The sequence below is a fragment of the Phialemonium atrogriseum genome (genome assembly GCF_030411735.1).
Source record: "Phialemonium atrogriseum strain 8032-3 unplaced genomic scaffold QBC33scaffold_6, whole genome shotgun sequence".
Taxonomy (NCBI): Eukaryota; Fungi; Ascomycota; class Sordariomycetes; order Cephalothecales; family Cephalothecaceae; genus Phialemonium; species Phialemonium atrogriseum.
The window spans coordinates 706,105-729,535 of NW_026848143.1; the positions used below are offsets into that span (position 1 = coordinate 706,105).

The 23,431-nt window shown below is 55.9% G+C and overlaps 9 protein-coding genes across 9 annotated transcripts; 5 read left to right on the top strand and 4 right to left on the bottom strand.

Annotated features, from left to right (window-relative positions):
* Positions 1-21: 21 nt before the first annotated feature.
* QBC33DRAFT_447033 (Dopey, N-terminal-domain-containing protein) lies at positions 22-5,985 on the bottom strand (the record flags this gene model as incomplete). The annotated part of the gene is made up of 6 exons (XM_060424412.1): positions 22-1,347; positions 1,409-2,871; positions 2,929-3,173; positions 3,229-5,639; positions 5,698-5,825; positions 5,892-5,985. The coding sequence occupies 6 exons, from the start codon at positions 5,983-5,985 to the stop codon at positions 22-24; spliced, it is 5,667 nt and encodes a 1,888-aa protein (XP_060285831.1).
* Positions 5,986-6,317: 332 nt separating this feature from the next.
* QBC33DRAFT_328560 (vacuolar fusion protein mon-1) lies at positions 6,318-8,481 on the top strand. The gene has a single exon (XM_060423646.1). It carries the CDS (start codon positions 6,504-6,506, stop codon positions 8,367-8,369), a length of 1,866 nt encoding a protein of 621 aa, XP_060285832.1. The 5' UTR covers positions 6,318-6,503; the 3' UTR covers positions 8,370-8,481.
* Positions 8,482-8,683: 202 nt separating this feature from the next.
* QBC33DRAFT_531384 (uncharacterized protein) lies at positions 8,684-11,652 on the bottom strand. The gene is made up of 2 exons (XM_060427302.1): positions 10,868-11,652; positions 8,684-10,810 (listed from the first exon to the last, which is right to left on the bottom strand). Exons 1-2 carry the CDS (start codon positions 11,549-11,551, stop codon positions 8,993-8,995), a joined length of 2,502 nt encoding a protein of 833 aa, XP_060285833.1. The 5' UTR covers positions 11,552-11,652; the 3' UTR covers positions 8,684-8,992.
* A 1,558-nt stretch (positions 11,653-13,210) lies between these two features.
* QBC33DRAFT_531388 (protein disulfide-isomerase precursor) lies at positions 13,211-15,328 on the top strand. Its single transcript, XM_060427303.1, has 3 exons — positions 13,211-13,692; positions 13,766-13,982; positions 14,041-15,328. The coding sequence occupies exons 1-3, from the start codon at positions 13,560-13,562 to the stop codon at positions 15,176-15,178; spliced, it is 1,488 nt and encodes a 495-aa protein (XP_060285834.1). The 5' UTR covers positions 13,211-13,559; the 3' UTR covers positions 15,179-15,328.
* A 133-nt stretch (positions 15,329-15,461) lies between these two features.
* On the top strand, positions 15,462-16,350 carry QBC33DRAFT_531390 (uncharacterized protein). The gene is made up of 3 exons (XM_060427304.1): positions 15,462-15,782; positions 15,849-15,954; positions 16,128-16,350. The coding sequence occupies exons 1-3, from the start codon at positions 15,523-15,525 to the stop codon at positions 16,212-16,214; spliced, it is 453 nt and encodes a 150-aa protein (XP_060285835.1). The 5' UTR covers positions 15,462-15,522; the 3' UTR covers positions 16,215-16,350.
* A 145-nt stretch (positions 16,351-16,495) lies between these two features.
* QBC33DRAFT_556911 (uncharacterized protein) lies at positions 16,496-17,627 on the top strand (the record flags this gene model as incomplete). The annotated part of the gene is made up of 2 exons (XM_060429770.1): positions 16,496-16,766; positions 16,861-17,627. The coding sequence occupies 2 exons, from the start codon at positions 16,496-16,498 to the stop codon at positions 17,625-17,627; spliced, it is 1,038 nt and encodes a 345-aa protein (XP_060285836.1).
* A 116-nt stretch (positions 17,628-17,743) lies between these two features.
* QBC33DRAFT_328712 (uncharacterized protein) lies at positions 17,744-18,686 on the bottom strand. The gene is made up of 3 exons (XM_060423647.1): positions 18,439-18,686; positions 17,914-18,381; positions 17,744-17,845 (listed from the first exon to the last, which is right to left on the bottom strand). Exons 1-2 carry the CDS (start codon positions 18,627-18,629, stop codon positions 18,093-18,095), a joined length of 480 nt encoding a protein of 159 aa, XP_060285837.1. The 5' UTR covers positions 18,630-18,686; the 3' UTR covers positions 17,744-17,845; positions 17,914-18,092.
* Positions 18,687-19,705: 1,019 nt separating this feature from the next.
* QBC33DRAFT_576770 (WLM domain-containing protein) lies at positions 19,706-21,254 on the bottom strand (the record flags this gene model as incomplete). Its single annotated transcript, XM_060430936.1, has 3 exons — positions 19,706-20,828; positions 20,886-21,060; positions 21,122-21,254. 3 exons carry the CDS (start codon positions 21,252-21,254, stop codon positions 19,706-19,708), a joined length of 1,431 nt encoding a protein of 476 aa, XP_060285838.1.
* A 245-nt stretch (positions 21,255-21,499) lies between these two features.
* QBC33DRAFT_531400 (superoxide dismutase) lies at positions 21,500-22,811 on the top strand. Its single transcript, XM_060427305.1, has 2 exons — positions 21,500-21,769; positions 21,890-22,811. Exons 1-2 carry the CDS (start codon positions 21,571-21,573, stop codon positions 22,534-22,536), a joined length of 846 nt encoding a protein of 281 aa, XP_060285839.1. The 5' UTR covers positions 21,500-21,570; the 3' UTR covers positions 22,537-22,811.
* Positions 22,812-23,431: the final 620 nt, after the last annotated feature.

Genomic DNA, 23,431 nt, shown 5'->3' on the forward strand with positions numbered 1-23,431 from the left:
ACGCCCATCCTACAATTACAATTACAACGCCTTGATGATGGTCCTCTCGTCAAAGAGGTCCTTCAGGAGCCCCATGGCATACCCTTCCCGGTCGATCGAGCCCATGGCATAGACGGACTCGAAGGCGAAGATGCTCAGCTGGCCGAAGAAGGGCCTCAGAATCTTGGCGACGAGCTCGTCCCTCCGCTCCAGCCCCACCTCGTCGCTGATGCCCCCCGGCCCAATGAGCGGCCGCCTGCTCGACCCCATCGCGTCGACCGCCACGGCCGACTCGGCCTGGGCGCCGGTGGCGCCGTGCCCGACCATGGCGGAGCCCAGCTCCTCCGATATCTCGTCCACCAGCGCCACGGGCTGGTAGGTCGGCGGCCGGTACACGGCGTCGATGGTGTCCGTGACGAAGAGCCATTCGTGCAGCTGGAAGTCGTCCGGGGCCATGCAGACGAGCAGGTCCAGAAGCTTGCAGGCCTGCAGGACCGAGGGGTTGGTGTACGTCTCCGAGGCGGCGCTGTGGTCCGGCGAGACGACCGACGATATGGCCGCGTGCAGCTCGGCGTTGACTACCGGCCACAGGGGTGCGAGGTGGATTGTGCTGGTCTTGAGCACCAGTGCGCGGATGACCATGTAGACCTCGGCACGCGTCGTCGACGAAGGGGACGACGTGGAGGTAGCACCAATTAGTTCCACCAACTTCTCAAGTATGCCTGGCAGATCGGTGACAAACGTGTCGTCGGCGGCTGCAAGGATCAGGGTCGCTATCCGGCGGAGGTTGAGCTGCGTCCTCCTGTCGGCCTCGAGCCGCGCAGAGGTTGCCCCCACCCCGAAGACGATCCCGGCGGTCGTGGGGGGCGTCATGCGGCCGAGTATCTCGGGCATCCGCTCCTTGTCGCTCAGCGTCCACTGCCGGAGCAGCGGGAGCCAGTCGTGGCGGACCTGGCCGAGACTCGAGCCGAAGAAGCGGGCGTCGTTGAAGGCATCTCCGACGTCCTTCTTCCACGACTTCTGGTTGTTCGGAAGCCTCGACAGCTCCTGGAGTAGGATCAGGGTGCCCTTGGAGACGCTGTCCGGGAAGGTCTTTGAGCGGAACATTGGCGCGATGACGTTAGTCGATATCGCTGCGGCAGCAGTGAGGACACGGTCTGATTCTACCAGGATTTTGGGAAGGTCTGGGACGATGGAGGAGAGAATCCCGACTACATCGTCGGTCCGTCCAGCTGGCGCCCTCGCAGACGATTGTGGCTGGTGGGATAAGTCACCCTGCCACTTTTCGGTCTGTGCCAACGCGCTGGAAGGCTCTGCGATGTTGGGCCGCGTTGTAAAGATAGCAGTGAGAAGGCGGATGAATAGGTCCTGTAGTTAACATGGTTAGCACAGGAGTAGTCGCGAAGGGCGTGGTGAAATAGGGACTTACTGCCAGCTCGCGCCGCATCTTCCGCTGCTCGCCAAAGTTTGTGTTGTCGACCTTCTCCCCAAGGATGGCGGCGAACTCCAGCAGACTAGGTAGGGTTTGCCGGTGTGGAAAGGGGTTGCCCAGCAGGTCCCTTAGGAATGACATGCAATCTTGCCAGATCTCGTCCATCGCATCGTCCTCCAAGGAGCGAGCATAGTCCACGAGGAAGATGACAACGTCGGCGTCCTGGATCTCGATCGTCAGGGTGGACCTTCTCGACGGTTCCAACGCGCCCGGGTTCGTCCTGCTGTAGAGGGCATTAAACAGGGCCGGGATAGTGTGCTTCGGCCTCGAGCCATCCAGGGCTGGCAGGAGGTTGAAGACCTCGAGGTGCTTGGAAGAATCCGACTCGTCCAGGGAACTCCGCCATATCCCGATAACGGTTTCCAAGCACTCCAGTGTCTCTGCAGCAAAGAGGTGCTCCAGGAGTCGTCGAGCGCGATTCCTCATTCGCAGAGAAGTGTAGCTGAACGACGCTGCAGATTTCGGGTCCTGCACAGCGGCATCGCTTCCCTGGCCCCAAGACCAGATCCTGAAGCAGATGCGAACGGCGTCCTGGAAGGCAAGGAGAACGGTGAGCCTGTCGTTGGCCGTCACACTCCTAGATTGGGGCACGTCTGATGAGAAGACGCCCGACACCATGTTACCAAAGAAACTCTGAGGTTGGTCTGGACTCTTGACAACCTGGGCTCTGGCCTCTTCAGCCAGTAGCCTGTCGTGTCCTTTGGCCAGAATTTGCTCGAGTCCGTTCAGCAACGAGATGAGCGTCGTCTCAGGCGCATGCACCGCATCGCCCTGGACTTGACTTGGATCTCGGAAGATGTTCTGAAGGTCGGTGAATGCGCTCCCCACCTGCCTACAGAGTGTCTCGACAAGCGGAATGAGGACTTGGAATATGGAATCCGAGTAAAGCGGAAGGCATTCAGTCAGGAAGCTGACCCAACTATCCAAAACCGGCCCACTGCTCGGAGAACTCAGCCCAGCTTGGATGCATTTGAGCAGCGACGGCGGAGGGGGATTTATGCTCGGCGGCTCCTCCCCTGACAGGGAGAGCCTGGTCTTGGTCTGTTCAAGACTCATCGGACGCTTGTCATTGATTGGCGATGATGGAAGTTCGACTCGGGCAGCCTCGCGAAGCTTGAGGGAAGCGAACACGACATCGAGTAACAAGACCTGAACGTACGGATCCGGTCCTTCGAGTGACTGGGCCAGCCTTTCGATAAGCGGAACTTCGAGGTGCAAGCCCGAAAGTCGTTCAGCGAACGGATTCAGCAGGATTTGATGCAGAACTGTCAGAGCGCAGCGGTAAAGCTGCGCTGTCCTGGCCCCCAGTTCCCTCTCCTCGGGAATCTTGTCGCAGGTAATACACCTTAAACAGACCTGCACGAAGAACCCTTGCAACGTCACATCACCCTCAATGCCAGCTATGCGAACTGGTAAGCATCGTCGGTATAGAGAACTGGATGGGAAGTTGCACTTACTGATCTCGTAAATGCCTGGGTAACCAGAGCTGGACGAGATGGTGTCCTTCGCAAGCACACCCCAAAGGGCATCAGGTGCCCAGCGGAGGACATTAGAGAGGGCGCGGAGATAATACAAGCTCAAATCCAGGTCGTCCTCCGTAGTGAACTGGATCTGTACACTTGTGGCCTCCGTTCCGGATGTTGGTTTCTGAGTCCTCAGGAAAGGGAGTTCTAGGAACTTTGAAACAAAGATATGAAAGAGCCTAGCTCGCATGTCAGCAACTCTCAGCTCAGGGGGGCAGAATGGGGAGACTGCACCTGTCCGTCCCAATAAGGCTGTGCAACCAAGATTTGGTCGTCATGAACAGCTGCGTTCTGTCATCGATGAGGGCATCAAGCATCAAAAATAGTGGCCTGGTTAGCATCACATCGTAGTGGTCGATACCGGCAAGGCGCGAAAAGATTTTGAGCTCTCCAATAGGGGTCTTTGGCGTTCGCCTATCAGGCCCGGATGGGTTGTCCTGAAGGCTGTGTGACCAGATAACGCCGAATCTCCTGCCAGGGTCAGCTGGACGGACAGCAAAGGTGCCGGTTGTATCATTCTCTAGCATGAGATCGCATATAGCTGCTTCGATATCGCGATTTTGAGGGGTGAGGGTGGTTTGCAGAAGCCACAGGCTGCGGACAGTTTCGACGTGGTATTTCGGCTCCGATGCAGAGAGAAATGACCACGCATGACGGACTAGAAGCGGAACAAGGTCTGACAACTCAACGCTTGATATCCGGCTGGTTAAATGCAGGTGCGTGGAGAGAGACATGGTGGAGGAAAAGGTGCTAAACGCTAATGTCTCCTGAGATGAAAGGCACTGGTGGAGGGATGAGAGCAATGCCTTGGAACCAATCGCTGCGTCTTCTGACGTTTTCGAGAGCAGAAGCATGAGGATTCGGCTCTTCACCGTTATGTCTTGCCCGTGCTCATTCTCGTCCAGGCTTTTGCAGTTCAAACTGCAGGCTTTTTGGAGAAGCAGCTCACCCACGTCCTGGGGAGAAAAGGGCGGAGTCGTTGCATCCAGATTGCCTTGGTCATTGACGTAGAACGTCTTGATCTTCTTGAGCAGCTCGGGATTGGGTATAGCAGCCAGCATCTCGGACCCGATCGTAGGCATTCCCCCCTTGCCCCGATCTGCGGAAAAGGCACGCTCGGGGATTAGCTCGAGTAAAGCCGCCACGACGCTTAATTCATGGACAGCAAGCTTCTCCTGCTGCCTCTCTCGACTGCCTAGCCCGTTTTCTCTCTCCTTGGCCTCCTCGAGCATGCAGAGTATCGAGAGAACGGAGACGGGGGCGTGAACAGTGATCATGTCTTCTTCCCTGATGTTGAAGTGGCCCAGGATGAAGTTGACAAGGTCAAGTTTGTCCTTTCTTCCCGAGGCGGTCAGCACGCCGGGTCCTATGGCTTGGGCCATCAGACTCAGTATTTCGCCATATATCAGCCCGCTCTCGACACCATCAAAGAAGACGCTGGCGCTGCGCAAAATCTCGGCGAAATCAGCCTTGTTCGATGCTTTCGATTTGAATTCCCTGACGCTATCCACAATGGGGAGAAAGACTTCCGGAACGACGAGTCCGCCGATCTCCCACCTGTCCATCAGGGAGAGGCATATCCGGTAAGGCCGAGCTCTCTCGGCTGGGCTGCTGTCCGTACCAGACTTGACCATTCCCAAAAGCGCCCTGGTAAGGGGTTGCAGGCCGTACTCCTCAAAGTAGGTTGTTTTAGACACAAAATAGCCATTCTGGTGGCTTGAAGCGGAGCTTGGAGAGTCCAGACCGCCGTCATGCTCCTGCGATACGGGCTCCGGGCCAAGCAGCCAAGTCCACAGCCGCCGGTTGAGGCTCATGTCACGTCGAACGGTTACCCCAACTGCAGCCCGAAGAAGGAGTTCCAGGTCCCTGGCCTTAGCTCTCTCCTGTAGGACCTTGGAGTGTAAGGGAAGGTGAGTCACTAAGAGATCTAGAAAACCACGCTGGATGAGAAGCTGTTCGTCTGCAAGGCCAGCCGCGAAGCAGCGGATCAATAGGCCGGGTTCTGGGGAGGCGACGAGTTGCGAGAGCTTGGAGATAGGTTCAGTGCCCGAGCCATTTGGCGCATCAGGAATCCGATGCGAGTCCTGTGCCAGCGCATGCCCCAAGTTGGGTAGAAATCGCGATAGGTATGCCAAAGCCCCTGCACGCCGACTCTGGCTCGTTATCGACGCCAGGTAGAAACACTGCCAAAAGAAATCATCACCCGATGAGTGTTCAGGCGTGATCTCCTCACTGTTAGGCGGTCGGATGGCCACTTTGAATCGTTCCAGCAGCTTCAAGGTGCGCTCAAAGTCTTCACTTGTCTCCTCCTCGAGCCCGGGCAGAAGGGCCAGGACGATGGATTTCATGGCGGGTCGCAGCGATCGCGGGTTGAGCTCTATAAAATGTCGCTCGAGCAGATCAAGAAACGGAGTCCTCACGGAGAGGGATGCGAAGGAGAGGGTCGACGCGAGCCCAGGGAGATATAGTGGAAGATCCCTTGACAGCCCATCCTTGCCAATGACCGAGAAGATGAAGTTGTAGACCTCCAGCGTCTTTTGGTGGACACCCGAAGGTAAGGACGGATTCATACATTGCGACAACCGTTTGGCGACCAAGGCTTTCGAGGGAATCGTGGTAACACTGGGCTGTCGAGCTTGTAGCGCCTAGATCACCAAGAGTGAGCAAATTTGGCAGCTTCCTACTTATGGCAGGCTGTCTGACCTTCAATAAACGGTTCAGGAAAGATATGTAATCAGCCCATTCTTGGAGGGCCGTCTCAAACAAGGACAGCGCTCTGTCAATACCGGAAGCATACTTTCGGTAGTGTTTGTCCTTCGTCGGTGGTTCCTCTGAAACGTCGCGAGGTCAGTTTGGACAACTTGAAAAGAACCAGGCACAGTATGAACTATTCCTACCTCTTCCTAGTTGGTTCCTCCACTGACGTGGAATTGGCGAGTCTCGGCCAGAGCTCTCTGGTGAGATGGACCTTCTGGTAGGTTCAAGGGCCATGATTTGGGAAGCAGGTTAATCGGCGCAAAACCCCCGAGGGCAGGAGATTCCCGGGCAGTTGTGGTTGTGTTTTGACACTGCTCATCGCTATCCGGACTTGGGCGGCCTGAAATGCATTATTCGCAGAGAGACACCCGCGCACTTGTCTCGTTGTTGTCGACAAGGGGGAAGGGAAGGCTACGTTGCTGTCATCAAAAGTTACAAGGGTACATTGCTGCCTTTAGTGTTGTTCATTTTGCCGTTCTGATTGGCCCGAATCTGCGCCAAAACAAGGGGTCTGCAAGGCTGCTCCTTATCGGTTATCAAATGCTGTGCTTCCCCACTGTCGTCATGATCCCAACAGCAGCTCGGGCCGTTTTGAGGTCTGAATGAACAGAGGACAACCCAAGACACCGGCGATTCCAGTATGGAATTGTGCCGGACTTTGATGCCTGATAAGGTACAAGACCCTGAATTCTTCCACAAGCCATAGCCCCCTGATTATTCAAGGATGCGCCGTTCGGGCTGCCAACCGCAAAATGACCCCAGAAGATACTGGCGGGAGCAATGCCAGCATCGATGACTCGCCGCCGCCGCCTCTTCCTCCGCGACCTAAGCGATCTTCGGAGCGAACCTTGCAGGCAGAGCCCGGCCAGCTCCAATCGAAGCCAACCACCGCAGTGTCCCCGATTGACATCCAGACGCTCTCCTTCCCAGATGGTTCCAGGGGGACTTTCTCCACGGCCGGCACGAGGGCTGTCTCTACGCCCGCTCCGGGCGCAAGCGGATATGCGACGCCCCGGTTTGGGCTCGCGTCGGCGAGCAGCGACATTGACGAGAGCATGAGCGTCATGAGCTTTGCACCGACGTTCCGCCCGCCGGGCGATCTAGCGAGCCTCGTTGCCGGGGAATTTAACAGGAAGAGTCGCGCGTGGATGCTTCTCAGCTCACAGTCCGCCAGCGTTCTGCCCTTTGAAAACATCAAAATCGACACCCCAAATGGGCTAGCAGACTTTGAGACGGAATTCGATGATATTCCCGATGTCGCAGAGAAGACGGGCATCACTGACGAAGGGAGACTCCTGCTATGGAAGTCGAAACTGAAACATTATATGATCTTGTCATCCGCCGGGAAACCGATATACAGCCGCCATGGCGACTTGGGCCTTATCAACTCGTACATCGGAGTCGTACAGACGATCATCTCATTCTACGAAGGGGCGAAGGATCCGCTTCTTGGGTTTACGGCGGGGAATGCCCGCTTCGTCATTGCCACACAAGGGCCGTTGTACTTCGTGGCTATCAGCAGGCTGGGCGAGAACGATGCCCAGCTCCGAGCTCAGCTTGATGCTCTATATATGCAGATTCTCTCGACGCTGACGTTGCCCGGCCTCAAAAGCATATTTGCCAACCGTCCTTCGTCAGATCTGCGGAAGCCTCTGGAAGGCACCGAGTCGTTGCTGTCATCGCTGGCTGATAGCTTTACCAAGGGCTCCCCATCTGCACTCCTCGGGGCTCTGGAGTGCCTCAAGTTGCGGAAGTCCCAACGGCATTCGATCAGCAATATCTTCCTGAAATCCAGAACCGAGAAACTACTCTACGGCCTAATTGTGGCTGGAGGCAAACTCGTCAGCGTCATCCGCCCTCGGCGACATTCCCTCCACCCCAGCGATCTTCAGCTCATATTTAACATGCTCTTTGAATCTGGGAGCGTCAAGGCCGACGGGGGGGAGAACTGGATCCCTCTCTGCCTCCCTGCCTTCAACAACAGCGGCTACCTATATATGTACGTCAGCTTCTTCGACAAGACTGCAGAGGGCACCGGCACCGACAACGGCTCCGAAGCCGCAACGGCCCGTCCCGAGTCGTCGAGCGAGGAGATCGCCATCATACTCATCAGCCCAGACAAGGAAAGCTTCTACGGCCTCAAGGAGATGCGAGACAAGGTCGCCCAGCAGCTCGCCCGACAGGGGTCCCTAGCCATCATCAAAGCCGCCGTCCAGGCTGGCCGCCCCCGCATCGCCTCCGTCGCCCCCGGCTTCCCCGTCAACCACTTCCTGTACAAGTCGCGGCCCAACGTGCAGTTCTGCATGTCGTCTCTCGAGCCCGCCGAGTTCGGCGGCGGCGGCGGCGGCGGCACCGTCGTCACCCGCCGCCGACGGCTCATGACCATCTACCACCAGCTGCACGCCGCTGTCCACGCGCGCCACTCGCACCTCCGCGTCCTCCACTGCGTCGGCGACGAGGCCTCCAGCCTGGCCTGGGTCACGCCCGCCTTCGAGTTCTACTGCGTCGCCGGCCCGAACCTGTCCCGCGCCGCCGTGACGCAGGGCGCCAACGCCATCGTCCAGTGGGCTAAGAAGGAGGAGGAGCGCCTGTTCATCATTGGCGGCGGCGTTTTTTGATGGGAGTTTTTTAATCATTATTATTCTTTCTTCCCTGGTCTGTCGGGAACCAGTGAAGCGATCAGAAACCCTCGGGCTGTGCCATCTTGGATGTTTCCCAGACAATAGTCCCTAAAGTATATACATATATATCCATGGCTGAGCCAGGGCCGCGACTGCGGGATTTTTAGTTTCCCAATTTCTCAGTGGGATCGCAGGGATGCAATCAAACCAAGCCCGGGAGCTTATAGCGATAGATAGGGGTCACGGATGAACCCCTGGGTCCAGTTGTCAAAGAACATGCGATCACGATTCATGACTGGGAGAGGAAGTGTTGATTCCCTAATATTTGCCCTGGCCAGTACCTGTTCACTTATCATCACATAGTTGCAAATGCTTGTAGAGGCTAGAATCCACCCGATTTTGTCTGAGCACATCAGTCACGGAAGGTTCAGACCACCTCGAAATTCGAACTGCCGGCGGTGTCAATAAGCGTCCTGTCTTACCAGATAGCATGTTTATCTATGTTTGAATACCCTGCCAAACCATCGCCTCAAGGTAGCATTGAACCTTGCAAACCAAAGCTAAGTTGATGAACCGGGGGGAGAAAATCCTCTCCAAGACCCTACTAGCCGACCGTCGCCCTACTTCTTTCTTGCGCGGGTAGTGACAGCAAGTTTCGCGGTTTTCATCCACACCGATACTTTCCACCAAATTCCTCGATCCACGGCCGACGTAGACTTTGACTTTGCAGCAACACCACCGGACGCCTGAACCGCGCTGGAAGATGTCACAGGTACATCCTTGTGCCGGCGAGGCTCGACGAGTCGAGCCCGGAAATCAGATAGACGCCTTTTCAAGCCCGCGCGGACCGGCTCGTCACTGCTGCTGTTGGAGAAGAAGCTCGCCCCGACTCTTGGTATAGCAGCTGTGGACTCGTGGATGTTGGGGTGATCGGTGGGCAGAGGTGGATATCTCGGTTGATTTGATACACAAGCCTCCGCTGTTTGCACTCCGAACTTCTCCGGGGGAATATTACACCCTTCGTCAAGAATCCTGCTGTCAGGCGAGCTCATTATTCCATGGCAGTCCTTGGACGGCTCTGTCAAACCGCCCGGCAATAATTTGCGTTTCGACTGACTCTTAGTGGTGTTAGTTGGCTTCCCTGTACAAAACTTGTCTGTCCATGTCTCGGTGAACTCGTTCCCAATGCAACCTTGCTCCATCCTCCCGCCTGTATGACAGCACGAGAAACTACACGGGACGACTAGCGCCACTGAACTTGAATCCCCCAATATCGGCATGGAGTTTGGAACGACACCACGGCCTACCTCATGGCCATTGAGGTCCCCTTGGGCCAAATTGTCTTCATTCTCCCCCAAGGTGTTGAAGGGCAGTGGGGTACCTAGAGGCGACTGTGGCGTGGTCAGATTGGACCGACTGAGGGGGGTTGGTAGAACAGGAAAATCGTTCTCATTGAAAAAGGGATCCCCCATTGTTGAGGTGCATTTGGTTTGGCCATCGGACAACGATGGCAATCTCTTCATTAGTCGGGAAGTTTTGTGGTTGTTAGCTTCCAGCCGGAAAGCTGGCGAGATAGGTTTCGGAGCCAAGATCGGAGTCTCTGAACGACCTGGTGGGTGCAGCGTGCGATCAGCTCCGACTGGGAATTGATCATTGCTACTCATTGGAGCAGGTGACTTAAAGTTGCGGCGACGAATCGCTTCGTTGCTGGCCTGAGTGTGCAACCCCTTAATCCCTAGGCCGGGGTCATTATCCCCCAGGACCACGGCTCCTTCGATCCGGCGCCCCGGAGATGTGGATGTGCTGGAATACTTCTCGTCAAGATTGATGAAGTCAAGGGCATCTCTTGAATTCTGGCCAAACACCAGCTGAGAGGTACATAGCCGTTGACAGTCGCCTATATCGGGGGCTGAGTATGCATTACGCGGCTGGCCGGGGCAAGATTCGTATATAGTCCGGATCACAGGAAGAGTCTTTACAGACATGTCATTAGAAGACGAAGGGGGAGTCATGTCGCCAGCTTCGGGTGGGTCAGCTGTCCCATCACCGAGCTCGGCATCAAGGCCTTGGTCCAGAGCCCTTGGATGGCACATACTCTCGCTTGGTGTATTATCGAAATCCTCGGTGTAGTCATAGTAGAACGAACCAGATTGGGGTGTTACGGAGGCACGTAAATCCTGATACGCCTCGGCAATTGATGTTATGCTGGACGTTCTGGGACCTTGATCCAACAAATCGGCCTCAAAATAGTCGTGGATTCTGCTTCCCCGAAATGCCATTGGCGCTGACAGCGTACTGGGTGGATCTGGAGAACCATTGGTTCCGTCGTGGTTCAACAAAGCCTGGGCCAGACAGCTGGCTTCAGATCGAGATTGGATAAGAGGCAACTGTCGCACACTTGGAGGGTGTGCCGCATTGTACGAGCCACGTACAGTTCGCTATAAAATCATCAATCAGCTGAAGCAGCCATCATCGACTCTCTGAATATGACCTACATGAGAGATCCTATCGGTCCCCACTATCCCACCGTGATCCACACATCTAGTCTGTGCCGGCGACAGAAGCAACGGCCGCAGTCCATGGCGCCTGAGGCGAGTAGAACGGGGCAAGGTTGGGAAGGGCTGTGGTGGCAAGCCACTGAGCTGGCATCGGAGACTACCAGTTGACCTCTCGTTCGGAGGTCTTAAATCACAGCTCGTCATAGAATAAGAGCGGCGACCTGAATCGCCCAGCGGTGAATAGGAATAGCTAAGTGCGTTCTCGTGGTTGCCAGGGTTGTACGTAGAAACAACGCTTGGATTTGTGTTCCTGTAGGAAGGAAGCCGTTGGCGATCATCCTGAAGCCAGGGGGTAGTTGCCGATTCAGGGTTCAACGGATTGATTGCGATTTTGTCGCTGCAGTTGGTCCTTGGCTGCAGAGGGAGGTGGACCGGACGCGCCCAAGCGACCGTTGTATTTGAGGAGACGCTGATGTTCCTTGTTTCGGTAGTGATCTCGAGCTTGCTGGCTATGGTGCTGGGCCTGGAAACTAAGTTGGTGTTCTCATTGCCACACCAGCGGGCCCGAGGGGGGCCTTGGGAAGAGACTGCACGGCTGTCGAGACTTCCGTGGATGTAGCTAGACTTTCTGAAGGCCCCATGGCTTGCCGAGCGTCTTGACGGTTCTAGTTGCTCCATCATGGCTTCCAGACCCAGTTTGAGACTCTCATAAGACCATATGATAGGGTGACCTGGCAGTGGAACGTAGCTTGGGTGAAACAGGTAACGAAATATGCAGTACCTCAAGTACCTACTCAATGTACAAACCATCGATACCGGCGACGATGTGCTAGAATCGAGTGAGTTGAAATGGTGTGTGTAGAAGCTGGAAGCAGTTGCTCGTCATGAACAAGCGCTGTTCTTGAGATGGGTCGCTCCTCACGAATCGCAAGAGGGAAAGAGCATTAACGGCGTTGAAAACATGAGCGGAGAATATGAGGATAGAAGGAAAGAGCGATTGAGGATCGACATGCCATATCCTCCCGCTTTGAAATCCGAAAGAGAAGGCACCATGGGCAAAAGGGGAAAAGCCAGTAGATTTGCCCAATCGCTGCATAACACTTTACCTACCTACCTACCTACCTGACCTAATTTCTCACCTACCTACCTAACTTAGGTATGCTCCCTACCTTACCTAGGTAGGTACCTACTCTAGGTCAGGGATTTGAGGACTGAGGTGGTTTACTTGATAATGACGGGTGAATACTGTTGAGCGTGGTGTCGTTGCCAAATATGCCATGGAGAGCAGTTGCCAGAGACTGCCGGCGTGGCTATCGCCGCGGAGACAGCCCGGGACCAAGTGCGGTGGTCCGGGAATCGGGCCGGGGCCGGGCCTAAGCACCGTGCTTCCGAATTTGACAGGGAGGCCGGATGAATGGGCGCCTCTTCCGGCCTTGGTGGGTAACTAGGTATTGATACGTTCCGGTCGGCAGGTGGATACTGGTATGAGTTCAATCATTCATGTCACCCACCACTCGGTCGGTAGCCCTGGACGATCCAAGCAATCTCCGACATAGATATCCATTGTAGACAGCATGGACTACATGCCTGCGGAAAGTCTTGGAAGCAGGCGTGATGATCGGAATATATACCTACTAGTACCAGTAAGAAACGAGACTTGTCTCAAGCCTCGCCATATGCGGTGCGGAACCTTCGCCCATGGGCCAAGACCTGGGAAAGCGGCACGCCACTTTAATGCGGCTGAATTATAATGACACCTATCTGTCCTCTCGCTTGTATATACATACCATGCAGAGAGGGGATGATACCTAGATGCTATTTGGGTAACTCTTGAGCCATTCCCCCAAGACCTGGGATTCGAAGCCCAGAGGATTCAGAGGGAATAAGCCTGCATAGCCGGTAGAGACATTGCATGTCAAAGAGGGACCTCAAGGGAAGGTATTTTGGCCCTCGCCGCCCTTTTTGGAGGGTTGAGAGATGTAAGATCTGTCGATCTGTCCAGAGGCTGTGAAGGCGGATCCCCAAGGCGGTGCAGCTTGGTAGAATTATTGAATTTCATGATGAGACCATGATAACTAACTAGCCCATTTCGGGATAAGTATTGAGCGGGACTTACGATGTTGTCTCAAGAGTGGTATGTGAGATCCAAAACAGGCTAGACGAAGTATTTGATGTTGCCATGGAATAGTTGTCTCCCATGGCAAGACCCTGGAGGCTGAAGTTCACTCACCACTAGCACCCCCACTTTTCCGGCAGAGATCCATTGGTGCCTCACACTAGCAGATCACCCCTAGCTTACCTACTTTGTACCTTTCCCCGAAATAGTAAGCGCAGGCTACTGTGGAAAAGACACCTGTTCTCAAGAGCTTGGGGAGACAACGGCTTAGAAATTGAACCTGACTCGAAGATAAAGTTAACCGGAACTGGAGAGCTGTCCTTCCTACATTCTACCACCCCAATTCCCCTTAAATAGTGAAGCCTTCTTTCCGCCGAGGGCCGTTCGCTATTGTACATTTCCACCTTCTCTTCTCTTTATCATTCCTCAACTTCCTTCAGGTACGTTCAGTATTGTCGCCACCACCTTCCAGAGGCATCCTCGTCGCTACTGCCCTCCGCCGGCATCGGCCCATCATCAAACTGAAGCCAGCTAACCTGGAGTTGCCTTACTTAGGTTCAATCGGGGGTTAATATGCATACCGTCAAGAACTTCGCTCTTGGCCTGCTCGCAGCCGCGGCAGTTGCCTCAGCATCCGATGTCGTGCAGCTGAAGAAGGATACCTTCGATGAGTTTGTCAATGCCAATGACATTGTTCTCGCAGAGTGTATGTTCCACCCTTCGATTCCTACGGGACGCCACACTTTGAAATCAAGTTTCTGACGCCTTGTTCTTTGCAGTCTTTGCTCCGTGGTGCGGTCACTGCAAGGCCCTCGCCCCGGAGTACGAGGAGGCGGCCACCTCCCTGAAGGAGAAGAACATCCGGCTGGCCAAGGTCGACTGCACAGAGGAGGCGGACCTTTGCCAGTCCTACGGCGTTGAGGGTTACCCGACCCTCAAGGTCTTCCGCGGCAAGGACAATATCACCCCTTACAAGGGCCAGCGGAAAGCCAATGCGTACGTTTCTCGTCACTCGGTATCGTAATTGCAAATGCCAAACTGACATTCGCCACAGCATCACATCCTACATGATCAAGCAGTCATTGCCTGCCGTATCGATCCTGACAAAGGATGGCCTAGAGGACTTTAAGAAGGCCGACAAGGTTGTTCTCGTTGCCTACATTGATGCTAGCGACAAGGCATCAAACGAGACCTTCGCCGAGGTTGCTGAGAAGCTCCGGGACAACTACCCCTTCGGTGCTAGCAACGACGCCGCACTCGCCGAGGCCGAGGGTGTCACTGCCCCTGCCATTGTCCTTTACAAGGACTTCGATGAGGGCAAGTCCGTTTTCTCCGAGAAGTTTGACGTCGAGGCAATTGAGAAGTTCGCCAAGACGGCGTCGACCCCTCTGATCGGCGAGGTCGGCCCCGAGACCTACTCGGACTACATGTCCGCTGGTCTCCCTCTTGCGTATATCTTCGCGGAGACGGCTGAGGAGCGCAAGGAGATTAGCGATGCCTTGAAGCCCATCGCCGAGGCCCAGCGTGGCGTCATCAACTTCGCCACCATCGATGCCAAGCAGTTCGGCGCCCACGCTGCCAACCTCAACCTGAAGGCTGACAAGTTCCCTGCCTTCGCCATCCAGGAGATCGCAAAGAACCAGAAGTTCCCCTTCGACCAGGAGAAGGAGATCACCCACGATGTCATCAAGGCCTTCGTTGATGATTTTGTTGCCGGAAAGGTTGAGCCCAGCATCAAGTCTGAGCCCATCCCCACGAGCCAGGAGGGTCCAGTCGTCGTTGTGGTGGCCAAGAACTACGATGACGTCGTCCTGGATGACACCAAGGATGTTCTCGTCGAGTTCTACGCTCCTTGGTGCGGACATTGCAAGGCTCTTGCCCCCAAGTACGAGGATCTCGCTTCTCTCTACGCAAAGAGCGAGTTCAAGGACAAGGTTGTCATCGCCAAGGTTGATGCCACCGCCAACGATGTGCCCGATGAGGTCCAGGGCTTCCCGACCATCAAGCTCTTCCCGGCTGGTGCCAAGGGTGAGCCCGTCACCTATTCTGGCTCCCGGACTGTTGAGGACCTGATCAAGTTCATCGCGGAGAATGGCAAGTACAAGGCATCGGTCGTTGAGGAGACTGAGGAGGCTGAGGCCACCGAGGCCACGGAGCCTGAGGCTGCTGAGGACGCCCATGATGAGCTTTAAGGGTTGGTATATGTATTACTTGCATTCAATGGTTTTCCTTGGGACTTGGGCCGGGCTAGGGCCTAAAAATGTTCTGCAAAGAGGGCAAACGCAATACCTCGTCTAGTTTTCTAATTGAGATTGGTCTTTGTGTGTGTGAAATAACCGACGTCTTTTGTGCTGTTCTCCAATGTGCGCGGTGACAATGTCACTTTGGCGGTCGAGTATCCGTAATAATCTCGGAGCTTGGACTAGAACGCGTCAATCTGCCAAGCATCGAAGAGGCCACGACGCAAAGCATAAAGGGGAATTGGTTTCTGCCAGCATTTACCGCCTATTTTTACAACGTGTTTTGATTGGCCTGGATGTTTGGGCAAAACCAGCAGCATATCGCCGTCGTTAGGGATCCCCCTAGACAGCTCACACGACAAGACAAAACCATCCCTAGACAAACCACAGCCGTTGCAATGGCCTCAAGAATACTCTCATCTGGGGCGCGAGCGCTCACGAGCGGCATGCCTGCCGTCCGAATGACCCGAAACTTCCAGACATCGGCGCGACGACTCGACGCCGTGGCGGCATCCCCGTTGCCGGCTCGTAAACCCGTTGGAGCATTTCGGGGAGGGTAAGGAATTGGATCCCATCTGCCCCTTCCCCGAGTTCAATTGCTGATGATTGTTGTCTGGCGCAGTCTCTTCGGCTTCTTCATGGGCAGCACCTTGGCGGGTGGCGGCGTCTACTATTACATCCTACAGGAGTACAAGATGTCGAACGAGCTCTTGACGGAAGATATCTACGTGCGTTTCTGCATCTGATATAGTCCCTCCTTCTGCGTGACCATATTGCTCCTGTCCGTCTTTTTGGATTTTCATTACAACTGCTCTGACAGAGACGCATCTGGCATCTGTTCCTGCTCCTTTTTTTGCCCCTCGTCGCAGATACTTGTCGGCTAACCACGACTCCTCTGCAGGCCCTCCAAGGTGCGGTCGAGCGCGTGAGTAAATATCTGACGGCGTTGGAGGAGAAGGTGGATTCTCTGGAGAGGAAGAAGAAATGATCATGACACTACACGCTCAGGAGTTGATGGTGGCTGGATGAGCTGTCGGGGGTTACACAGGAAATGATCGCAAACTGTACATTACGGCATAATGCTCTACAGGAAACAGAAAACAGGCATATCAATAACAAGCATGTTTTTAACTTTCGATGTTGCTGAGGACGCCCCGGATGGACGGACCCAACCGCAACTGCCCCGCCTCCGGATTAACCTAAAAATTGACCACGGGCCCGTCGAGATCCGCTTCTTTCCCACTCCTCGCAACCTACTTAAAACTGACAATGAACAACTTCGGCGTGATCGAAGTAGCCGGCTCAAAGACTACCAACGCGCCGGGCTGGGCGTACATACCCGACACGGTCGTCAACCCGGCCGCCGCGTCTTTCCAACCTACAAACCGAAAGCGAGCGGCGCGCAAGCAGGCCGCCCTCAGCGTCTCCGATGTGTCCGCACGACAAGAGGCCAAGATCCGCAAGGAGCTGGAGGCCCTCGACAGGGACAACCACAGGGATGTGAACATCCAATTACCTCCCAAAGCTGGCGGGAGCAGAGGTACGATCCACATAGCCCCGGTAACGCGACTTGCCCAAATACATCTACGGCGTGCAGGAAACGTGACAGCTAACGTAGACGCCCACCCCCGCAGCCCAGAACAAGAGCACACCCAACGTCCGCAAGATCCTCCAGTCGCAAAAGACGTTCGCGAACCACCTCGACGACTTCCAGGCCATGCTAGCCCACGCCGAGAACAACCCGACCCCATCGTCGGGCGGCAACGGCGGCGGCCCGTCCTCGAAGGCGGCCGGCGGTCCGCCTCCCCCCACACACCCAGCACCAGGCACCAAGCGAGGCGCCGCCCAAAAAGCCACGGCGTCATCCAAAGCCGGGCGCAGGACCTCGACGCCTGCAAAGGCATCAACACCCGCAAAGGCGTCATCATCAGCAGCAGCAGCAACAGCCGACCAGTCCTCCCAAGACGTCGAGATGGCCGACGCCGACGCCGACAACGCAGAACCACCACCACAACAGCAGCAGCAGCAGCTCGCGCCCCCCGCCGACTCATACCCAGCAGACGGCACCGTCCTCCCGGCCTACGGCAGGGCGCCGCCGCGGGCGCACGCGGGCGACACGGACCCGCTGCTGGCGTCGCGGGTGCCGCCGTTCCCGGCGGACGACGAGCTGCGGGTGCTGCTCTCGGCGGCGCCGCTCAGCTACCTCGAGGCGGGGGCGGGGGCGGGCCGGGAGGCGATGGGCGGCAAAGTGCGCGAGGCGGGGGGCTACCCGGTGCGGCGGTTCTGCGAGGTGTGCGGGTACTGGGGGCGGGTGCGGTGCGCCGGGTGTGGGGCGCGGGTGTGTGCGCTCGATTGTCTTGATGTGCATCGGGAGGATTGCGTTACGAGGTATGGGGCGTGAGGTGCGTGGGTGGCGGATCGCTGGTGTTGGCGTGGCTGCTGGGCTTGCATGGACCTGCTTGGGATGGCGTACCGGTTGAGTTGAGTCGAGTGTGTTGGAATAGAATTGCGGCACGATACCCCGGGATAACGGCGTGGGAATCGATCATGGAACAGAAAGGCTTGGTTCAAATACTGACGAGCCTTAGGTCTCGGCCTTGATCCTTTTTAAGGGGGTATCTGACATTGCTTTTATGTTTAGCGTCTATGTTCAGAGTCTTTTGCAAAGACATGCATGGTCTATCGACCTTCCCATGGCTTTCCCATCTCCCGTACCTAAATATGTACAGTGATTGAAGCAGATGTATATACGGCATCCAGCCAAGCCGCAGTTCCAGTCGTCAACTGTGAGACTCCGGCGGTCTCGCCGGCTCCAGAACCGCGCTGCTCCATCCCCCCCACAGTCGAACCGCTCTCTTTCCCTTTCTCAAGGGTTGTCCAACGTGAACGCGACGTCCCCCTTGCTCGCGCCGCCCGCGCACGTGGCCCTCAGGCTCCCGGTCGGGCACACGGCCCTCGCGGCGCGGACGCACTGCTCCCACCGGCCCTTGGAGATGTTGATGGTGGAACCCCGCTCGACGGCGTTGAGGGCGAACGCCGCCGACCCGGACAGGCCAGTCGTGCTGGTGGGGGCGCCGCCGCACTTGGTGATGGCCCCCGCGATGCCGCCGCAGATGCCCAGCAATGCCACGTTCTCGTCGTGGAAGACGATTTTCCTGGTGGGACGGGTTAGCATGGTGTTTCCCAGGCGGTCTGGACGGTGATGGCTCAACTTGTTGGAATCGAGGCAGGTGGTGTCGAGGACGGCGGCGGGGTTGATCGGTTTGGATGCCCGTATCTTAAGGACCTCGAGGTGTTCTTGTGGGACATTAACTCGCGGGTACATGTGGTACTGTTGCGGGGCGGCCATGCAGATACACGAGAGGGCGAGCATGGTTTGAACAAGGACTGTTAAGTACAACATCTTGAGATCTCTCCCTTTTGCTGGTTTGAACTTTGGCGGAAATCGAGACTGAGCTTGGAGAGATCGTGGAAAAGGAACAACCGTCCAGGTTATAAAGAGAGGCAGGCCTGCAGAAGAGAACAGAAAATGATCACAGATCAGGGTCGACGAAGCGAAAGAGAAGGAAAAGGGAGCACGGCGCTCCAGAGGCGAATGAATCCTTGGCTGGAGAGGTGAATGATGCACTCTTCGGACCTACATGAGAAGATCGAGAAGAAAGAGAGACGGAAAGCCACTCGGTTTTCTAGACCATCTGAACCTGCGAGACAGGCATCCATGCCTGGACAGGAACGGTCTTGCTGGAACCAGGGGGATCGTCTGTGACAGCAGGGGGTAGAAATCCCGGCACAGACGAATCCAGGCACTCAAGAGATCCGGTTCATGGATCGCTAAATGTGAACGGCGCGGATCGAAGGCGATCCTTTTGGGAAATCCATCATGTAATGGTGTCTGTGCTCGTGGGATTTTAGAGCCTCTTGCGGATTGTGTGCTCCCATAGGAGGAACGGTCAAGATGTGAAACAGGGGCGATTGTTTCTTTGCTAGGCTCAATCAAGAGCCAATCGTTTTACACATGTTAAACCGGGCTAGCTGTGCTACTTCCATATTAGGTCGGTCTTCGGTACCCCCAAGGAGTCCGCAAGCAATGCCTGGAGAACCTAGGTGCGTTTTGCAGCAATGCACTGCCCATTTCTCTCAACTGCTTGCCACCCGTCACGAGGCGTTGTATGTCAAGCAAGAGGGTGCTATTTGGGACTCAAGAACACTCAGCCCCCTAAGTCTATTGGATAGGTGGACTTATGAGTGCAGTAGCCTACTTACGGATACTACATAGATCGTCGGCATGCTCCTGGTTCTCGCTTCGGAGAGTCGACGCCCGTCAGACTGGTCAGTGACCTCGACTGCAGCGGCCGACTCCATTGGGATTAAACAGCCGTGTTTGGGGTATATTGGAGGCTAGAAAGTCGACAGACAACGTAACACCATGGCACCATAGGCAATGCACTATTACACCACCGGCCCAGGCAAGTCCTTTCATCAGCTCGGTAACGGCCGCCGCTGATAGCAGACACCGCACACGCCACAATCCCCAGCATTGAGATAAATGCTGCCTACGCAGGCCTCGCTTTGACATCGCCACGAGTTGACCACGCTGTCGGGATCAAGCACATTGGCACACATGCCACACGTAATCGAGTGCTTCTCGTTCCCAAAAGAACACACAGGGCATGTCCTCGAGCTAGAGTCTCGCAGCTTTAGCGTGGGCTGGCCGAGGTCGGGAGCCGCAGGCAATGTCCTCGGTTCCGGCTGGTTTTGACTTGTTGGTAGCTTTTTATCTCTCTGAGATCCCAGATCCGTTGCTGTGACTTCTTTTGGTTGCCGAATCTCAGTTCCAGTTCCCCGAGGTTTCTGAGGCCTCGAGACTGGTGTAGTATCGATTGCGTGTTTAAATTCCAACGCTGGCCTGCTGGGCGGTTTCGGTACTGATGATGCCTGCAACTCGCGGAGCTCGTTCTGTGCATCCTGGTCGTCTGACGGGTTCTCGTTCTCATCCCCGCAGACTTTGACCATCCTCCCTCCTCTCTCATCGAGGATCCTCGTGCCATCAGCTCCCGTAGCATCGGGCTGAGAGTCATCGTCGTAGTCTTCCCCGCTCTCTGTCTCCGCTTCGCTCGCAGTCTCGTCATCATCCCCCGTCTCCTCTTTGACTTTCGCTTCTTTCGGCTGATCAAAACGAGCCAGGGCTGCCGCAGCCCTGAGCTCTCGCCCGCGAGCGCTCCCAGCAACTCGGGGTTTGGCTGCGACTCGGCGGCCCTTCTCTAATTTCGCCTTTGTCTCCTTATCTTCGCCGAGAGCAACGCCATTAGCTCCGAACTTCCTCAAAATCCGGCGTTCCTTCTGTTCTTGGTAGGTAAGCGTCTTCTTTGCTTTGCGCTTCCGGCCTCTCGACCGGTAGGTCCCGCCACAGAGATGTTCGGGAAGAATTTCGCCAGGCTGGACCGTATTCTTTTCCCATTCACCTGTGCCAAGCAGAGCTCCCCTTCCCCAAAGGCCCTCACCGGCATAACCGCGGTTCCAGAGCAACCTCATCTGATCCGCGTATTGATTCCGTACGGCCCAAAATGACTTGGAGTGATTCATCTGCTTGCAGTGTGCCAACCTGTGGCCCATGTGAGCATCCGGCTACCAAACGGCCATAACTACTCGGATAACTTACTCATGCATCATGACCATCTGAACATAATTGAACGGCAGCCAGCGGCCAGTGAACCGCGCTTTGAGGACCAGCTGGATGACTTCGCCCGCATTGAAGTTCCTACCCACGAACTCGGCATTAGGCTCGTATTCCTCCAACGACATGACAGATAGGTGGTGCTCTCTCATTATGGGTACTGAGTCAAGCTGTCAGAATTCCCAGCTGCAAGTTTCCCAGAATAACAGGACCACACTCACGGCATTGTGCTGCAATCCTCTCCAGGAAATCCTGCGCAACGGCCTCGTCTGGCCCCTTTAGAGGTTTGATGAACACGATTCGGTCATTGGGCTGCGATTTCTTCGCATTTAAGCGCTGAATTCCTAGTGGCATTTTGAATCGTTACAGTTAAGGTAAGACCAGGGAGATAGACCGGTCCCTTTGGAAAGTTTAGAGAATCTGAAGAGACACAGGACCGGCTTTCTTTGATGAGAAGCAAGTTTCATGTTCCCCACAACGCGTCCTCTCAATGGTCGCGTTGAAGAGGCATCGCCAGGTCACCTGACATTAATGGGCTGCTCCCCGTATCGCTAGCGCGTTACGCCTGGATTCTCAGGCAGAAATCTAGGATGCTATCAGAAAAAGTTCAAGCTACACAGATGCAAGAAAGTCAATCCCCCAGAGAACGGATCCAGCTCCAGCCAGCCCAATGATCCGACGACCCAGACTAAGAATACCACGAATTGGCCTCGCGCGGCCGCCTATTCGGAGGTCAATTCATCATGTGCCGCCTCTGGCCCATGACTTCCGCAACGGAGTCCCTGGGCTTCTCTCGCCAGAGGGCTTCGACATCGCGTGGACGCAGTACATGACGCTGATGATGGAGAAGCTCAACGCGTTAACAGCGGGTATGTGACGGGCCCCCTTTCCCCGAGAAGTAGTAGCACGGTGTGCGGAGCTGCCACCGTAGTCAACTTTGTCCGCGCCTCCAAAGCCAAGCTCTAACCCTCGTCTCCCTCCCTCCCCAGGCACCGAATACGAGCAAAAAGAAGTCAAGACGATCGTGCTCAACACGGCCCGCGAGCCCGCCGAGGCGCCCATCTTCAATCACGCCTCGATGGCGCACAACAACCACTTCTTCTTCAAGCGCCTGTCCCCTGCGCCCGTGGCGATGCCCGAGTCGCTGCGCTCCGCCCTCGAGGAGTCCTTCTCGTCGGTCGAGACGCTGCGCCGCGAGTTCGTCGTCACCGCCTCGGCCATGTTCGGCCCGGGCTTCGTCTGGCTCGTCAAGCTCGGCGCCCGCGACGCCCCCGGCCAGGCCAACCCCTTCCGCCTGCTCACCACCTACCTGGCGGGAAGCCCCTACCCGGGCGCCCACTGGCGCCGCCAGCCCGTCGACCGCAACTCCGTCGCCGCCGGTACCCCCGCCGCGGGGCCCCTGAGCGGCACCGGCGCCGGCGCTGGCGTCTCCGCGAAGGCCGCGGCGCCCGGCGGCATCGACGTCACGCCCGTGCTGTGCCTGAATACGTGGGAGCACGTCTGGCTGAGGGACTATGGGCTCGGCGTCGGCGGGTACGGCGGGAAGAGGCAGTTCGTGGAGGAGTGGTGGAAGGCGATCGATTGGGAAGGCGTGGCGAGCGATGCTAACATCACGAGGCCGACGTACAAGCGGTGAGCGATGCTCGCAATTGGGGGGAAGGGCATTATGTATCTGGTCTTGGGTTGGTCGCTTGACAGGGTATGCCCGCTTGATGCAATGCAGCTTCGGGCCCTTCGGTGGTGCCGCGGGTGGCTTTGTACGATACGGGACAAAAAAAGGAACTCCCAGAGCAAAGGGTGCTCAACCATGTGCTAGCCCGGCATCCGTTAGTTGGCATATGCTTCATGTTTCAATACTGTATACAGGATAGATATGGCATGGAATATACGCTGTCAAACAGCCTCGCGTCACTTTATTGTTCAGTCTTCTCCAAGAAGGATCTGCCTTCAATGAAGTTGGGGGTAGAATTCGGTATCATGGGAGTTCCACAAACGGCATCCTCAAGGCGGGTTTCACTTCGGCTCGCAACCACAGTCTCGTCGTTAGGCCCGGCTTTAGGCCCTAGTAAGGTCAAAGTTATATGTGTAGTACAATGTTGTTGCCGGACAGGAAGCAAGCAAGCAAAGAGGTAAACTTACCTTGTCTTCGGATAGCTTCTCCTAGCTTCATCATTAAGATGTTTTAGGGGGCACCAATATGTTAAAGGGGCTGGGAGTGAGGTAATGGTATGGGGAGCGAACATTTGGCGGAGTTGGCGACTAATAAGGGGTAAACGCCACACAGAACCGGCGACGAGGCATACCATTGCACACATTTAACTGCAATTCCGCCGCGGCATGTTCATTCTTGAGTCTTTGGGATTTCTGTGCTTTGGGGTTATGACATTAGAGAGCCCAGGCATCCTGGGAACGGGGCACACGGAATGATAGCGCGAGGTTGGAGATAGATGATATTCAGAGAGTTTTCCAAATGTACCAGTCCACACACCAAACCACAATATATCCAGGAGAGTGAGCAATGTCAGCGAGGA

Bases quoted from the DNA above. Each gene is read 5' to 3' on its own strand.
- QBC33DRAFT_328712 (XM_060423647.1), bottom strand. From the start codon at position 18,629: ATGTTGTACTTAACAGTCCTTGTTCAAACCATGCTCGCCCTCTCGTGT. The intron at 18,382-18,438 runs GTTGAGCCATCA...CCGTCCCACCAG, and splicing joins ACCTGCCTCGATTCCAACAA to GAAAATCGTCTTCCACGACG.
- QBC33DRAFT_531384 (XM_060427302.1), bottom strand. From the start codon at position 11,551: ATGATGGAGCAACTAGAACCGTCAAGACGCTCGGCAAGCCATGGGGCC. The intron at 10,811-10,867 runs GTAGGTCATATT...ATGATTTTATAG, and splicing joins GGACCGATAGGATCTCTCAT to CGAACTGTACGTGGCTCGTA.
- QBC33DRAFT_328560 (XM_060423646.1), top strand. From the start codon at position 6,504: ATGACCCCAGAAGATACTGGCGGGAGCAATGCCAGCATCGATGACTCG.
- QBC33DRAFT_531390 (XM_060427304.1), top strand. From the start codon at position 15,523: ATGTTTGGGCAAAACCAGCAGCATATCGCCGTCGTTAGGGATCCCCCT. The intron at 15,783-15,848 runs GTAAGGAATTGG...TGTCTGGCGCAG, and splicing joins GTTGGAGCATTTCGGGGAGG to TCTCTTCGGCTTCTTCATGG. The intron at 15,955-16,127 runs GTGCGTTTCTGC...ACTCCTCTGCAG, and splicing joins TCTTGACGGAAGATATCTAC to GCCCTCCAAGGTGCGGTCGA.
- QBC33DRAFT_531400 (XM_060427305.1), top strand. From the start codon at position 21,571: ATGATCCGACGACCCAGACTAAGAATACCACGAATTGGCCTCGCGCGG. The intron at 21,770-21,889 runs GTATGTGACGGG...CTCCCTCCCCAG, and splicing joins GCTCAACGCGTTAACAGCGG to GCACCGAATACGAGCAAAAA.
- QBC33DRAFT_531388 (XM_060427303.1), top strand. From the start codon at position 13,560: ATGCATACCGTCAAGAACTTCGCTCTTGGCCTGCTCGCAGCCGCGGCA. The intron at 13,693-13,765 runs GTATGTTCCACC...TGTTCTTTGCAG, and splicing joins TGACATTGTTCTCGCAGAGT to TCTTTGCTCCGTGGTGCGGT. The intron at 13,983-14,040 runs GTACGTTTCTCG...CATTCGCCACAG, and splicing joins GGCCAGCGGAAAGCCAATGC to CATCACATCCTACATGATCA.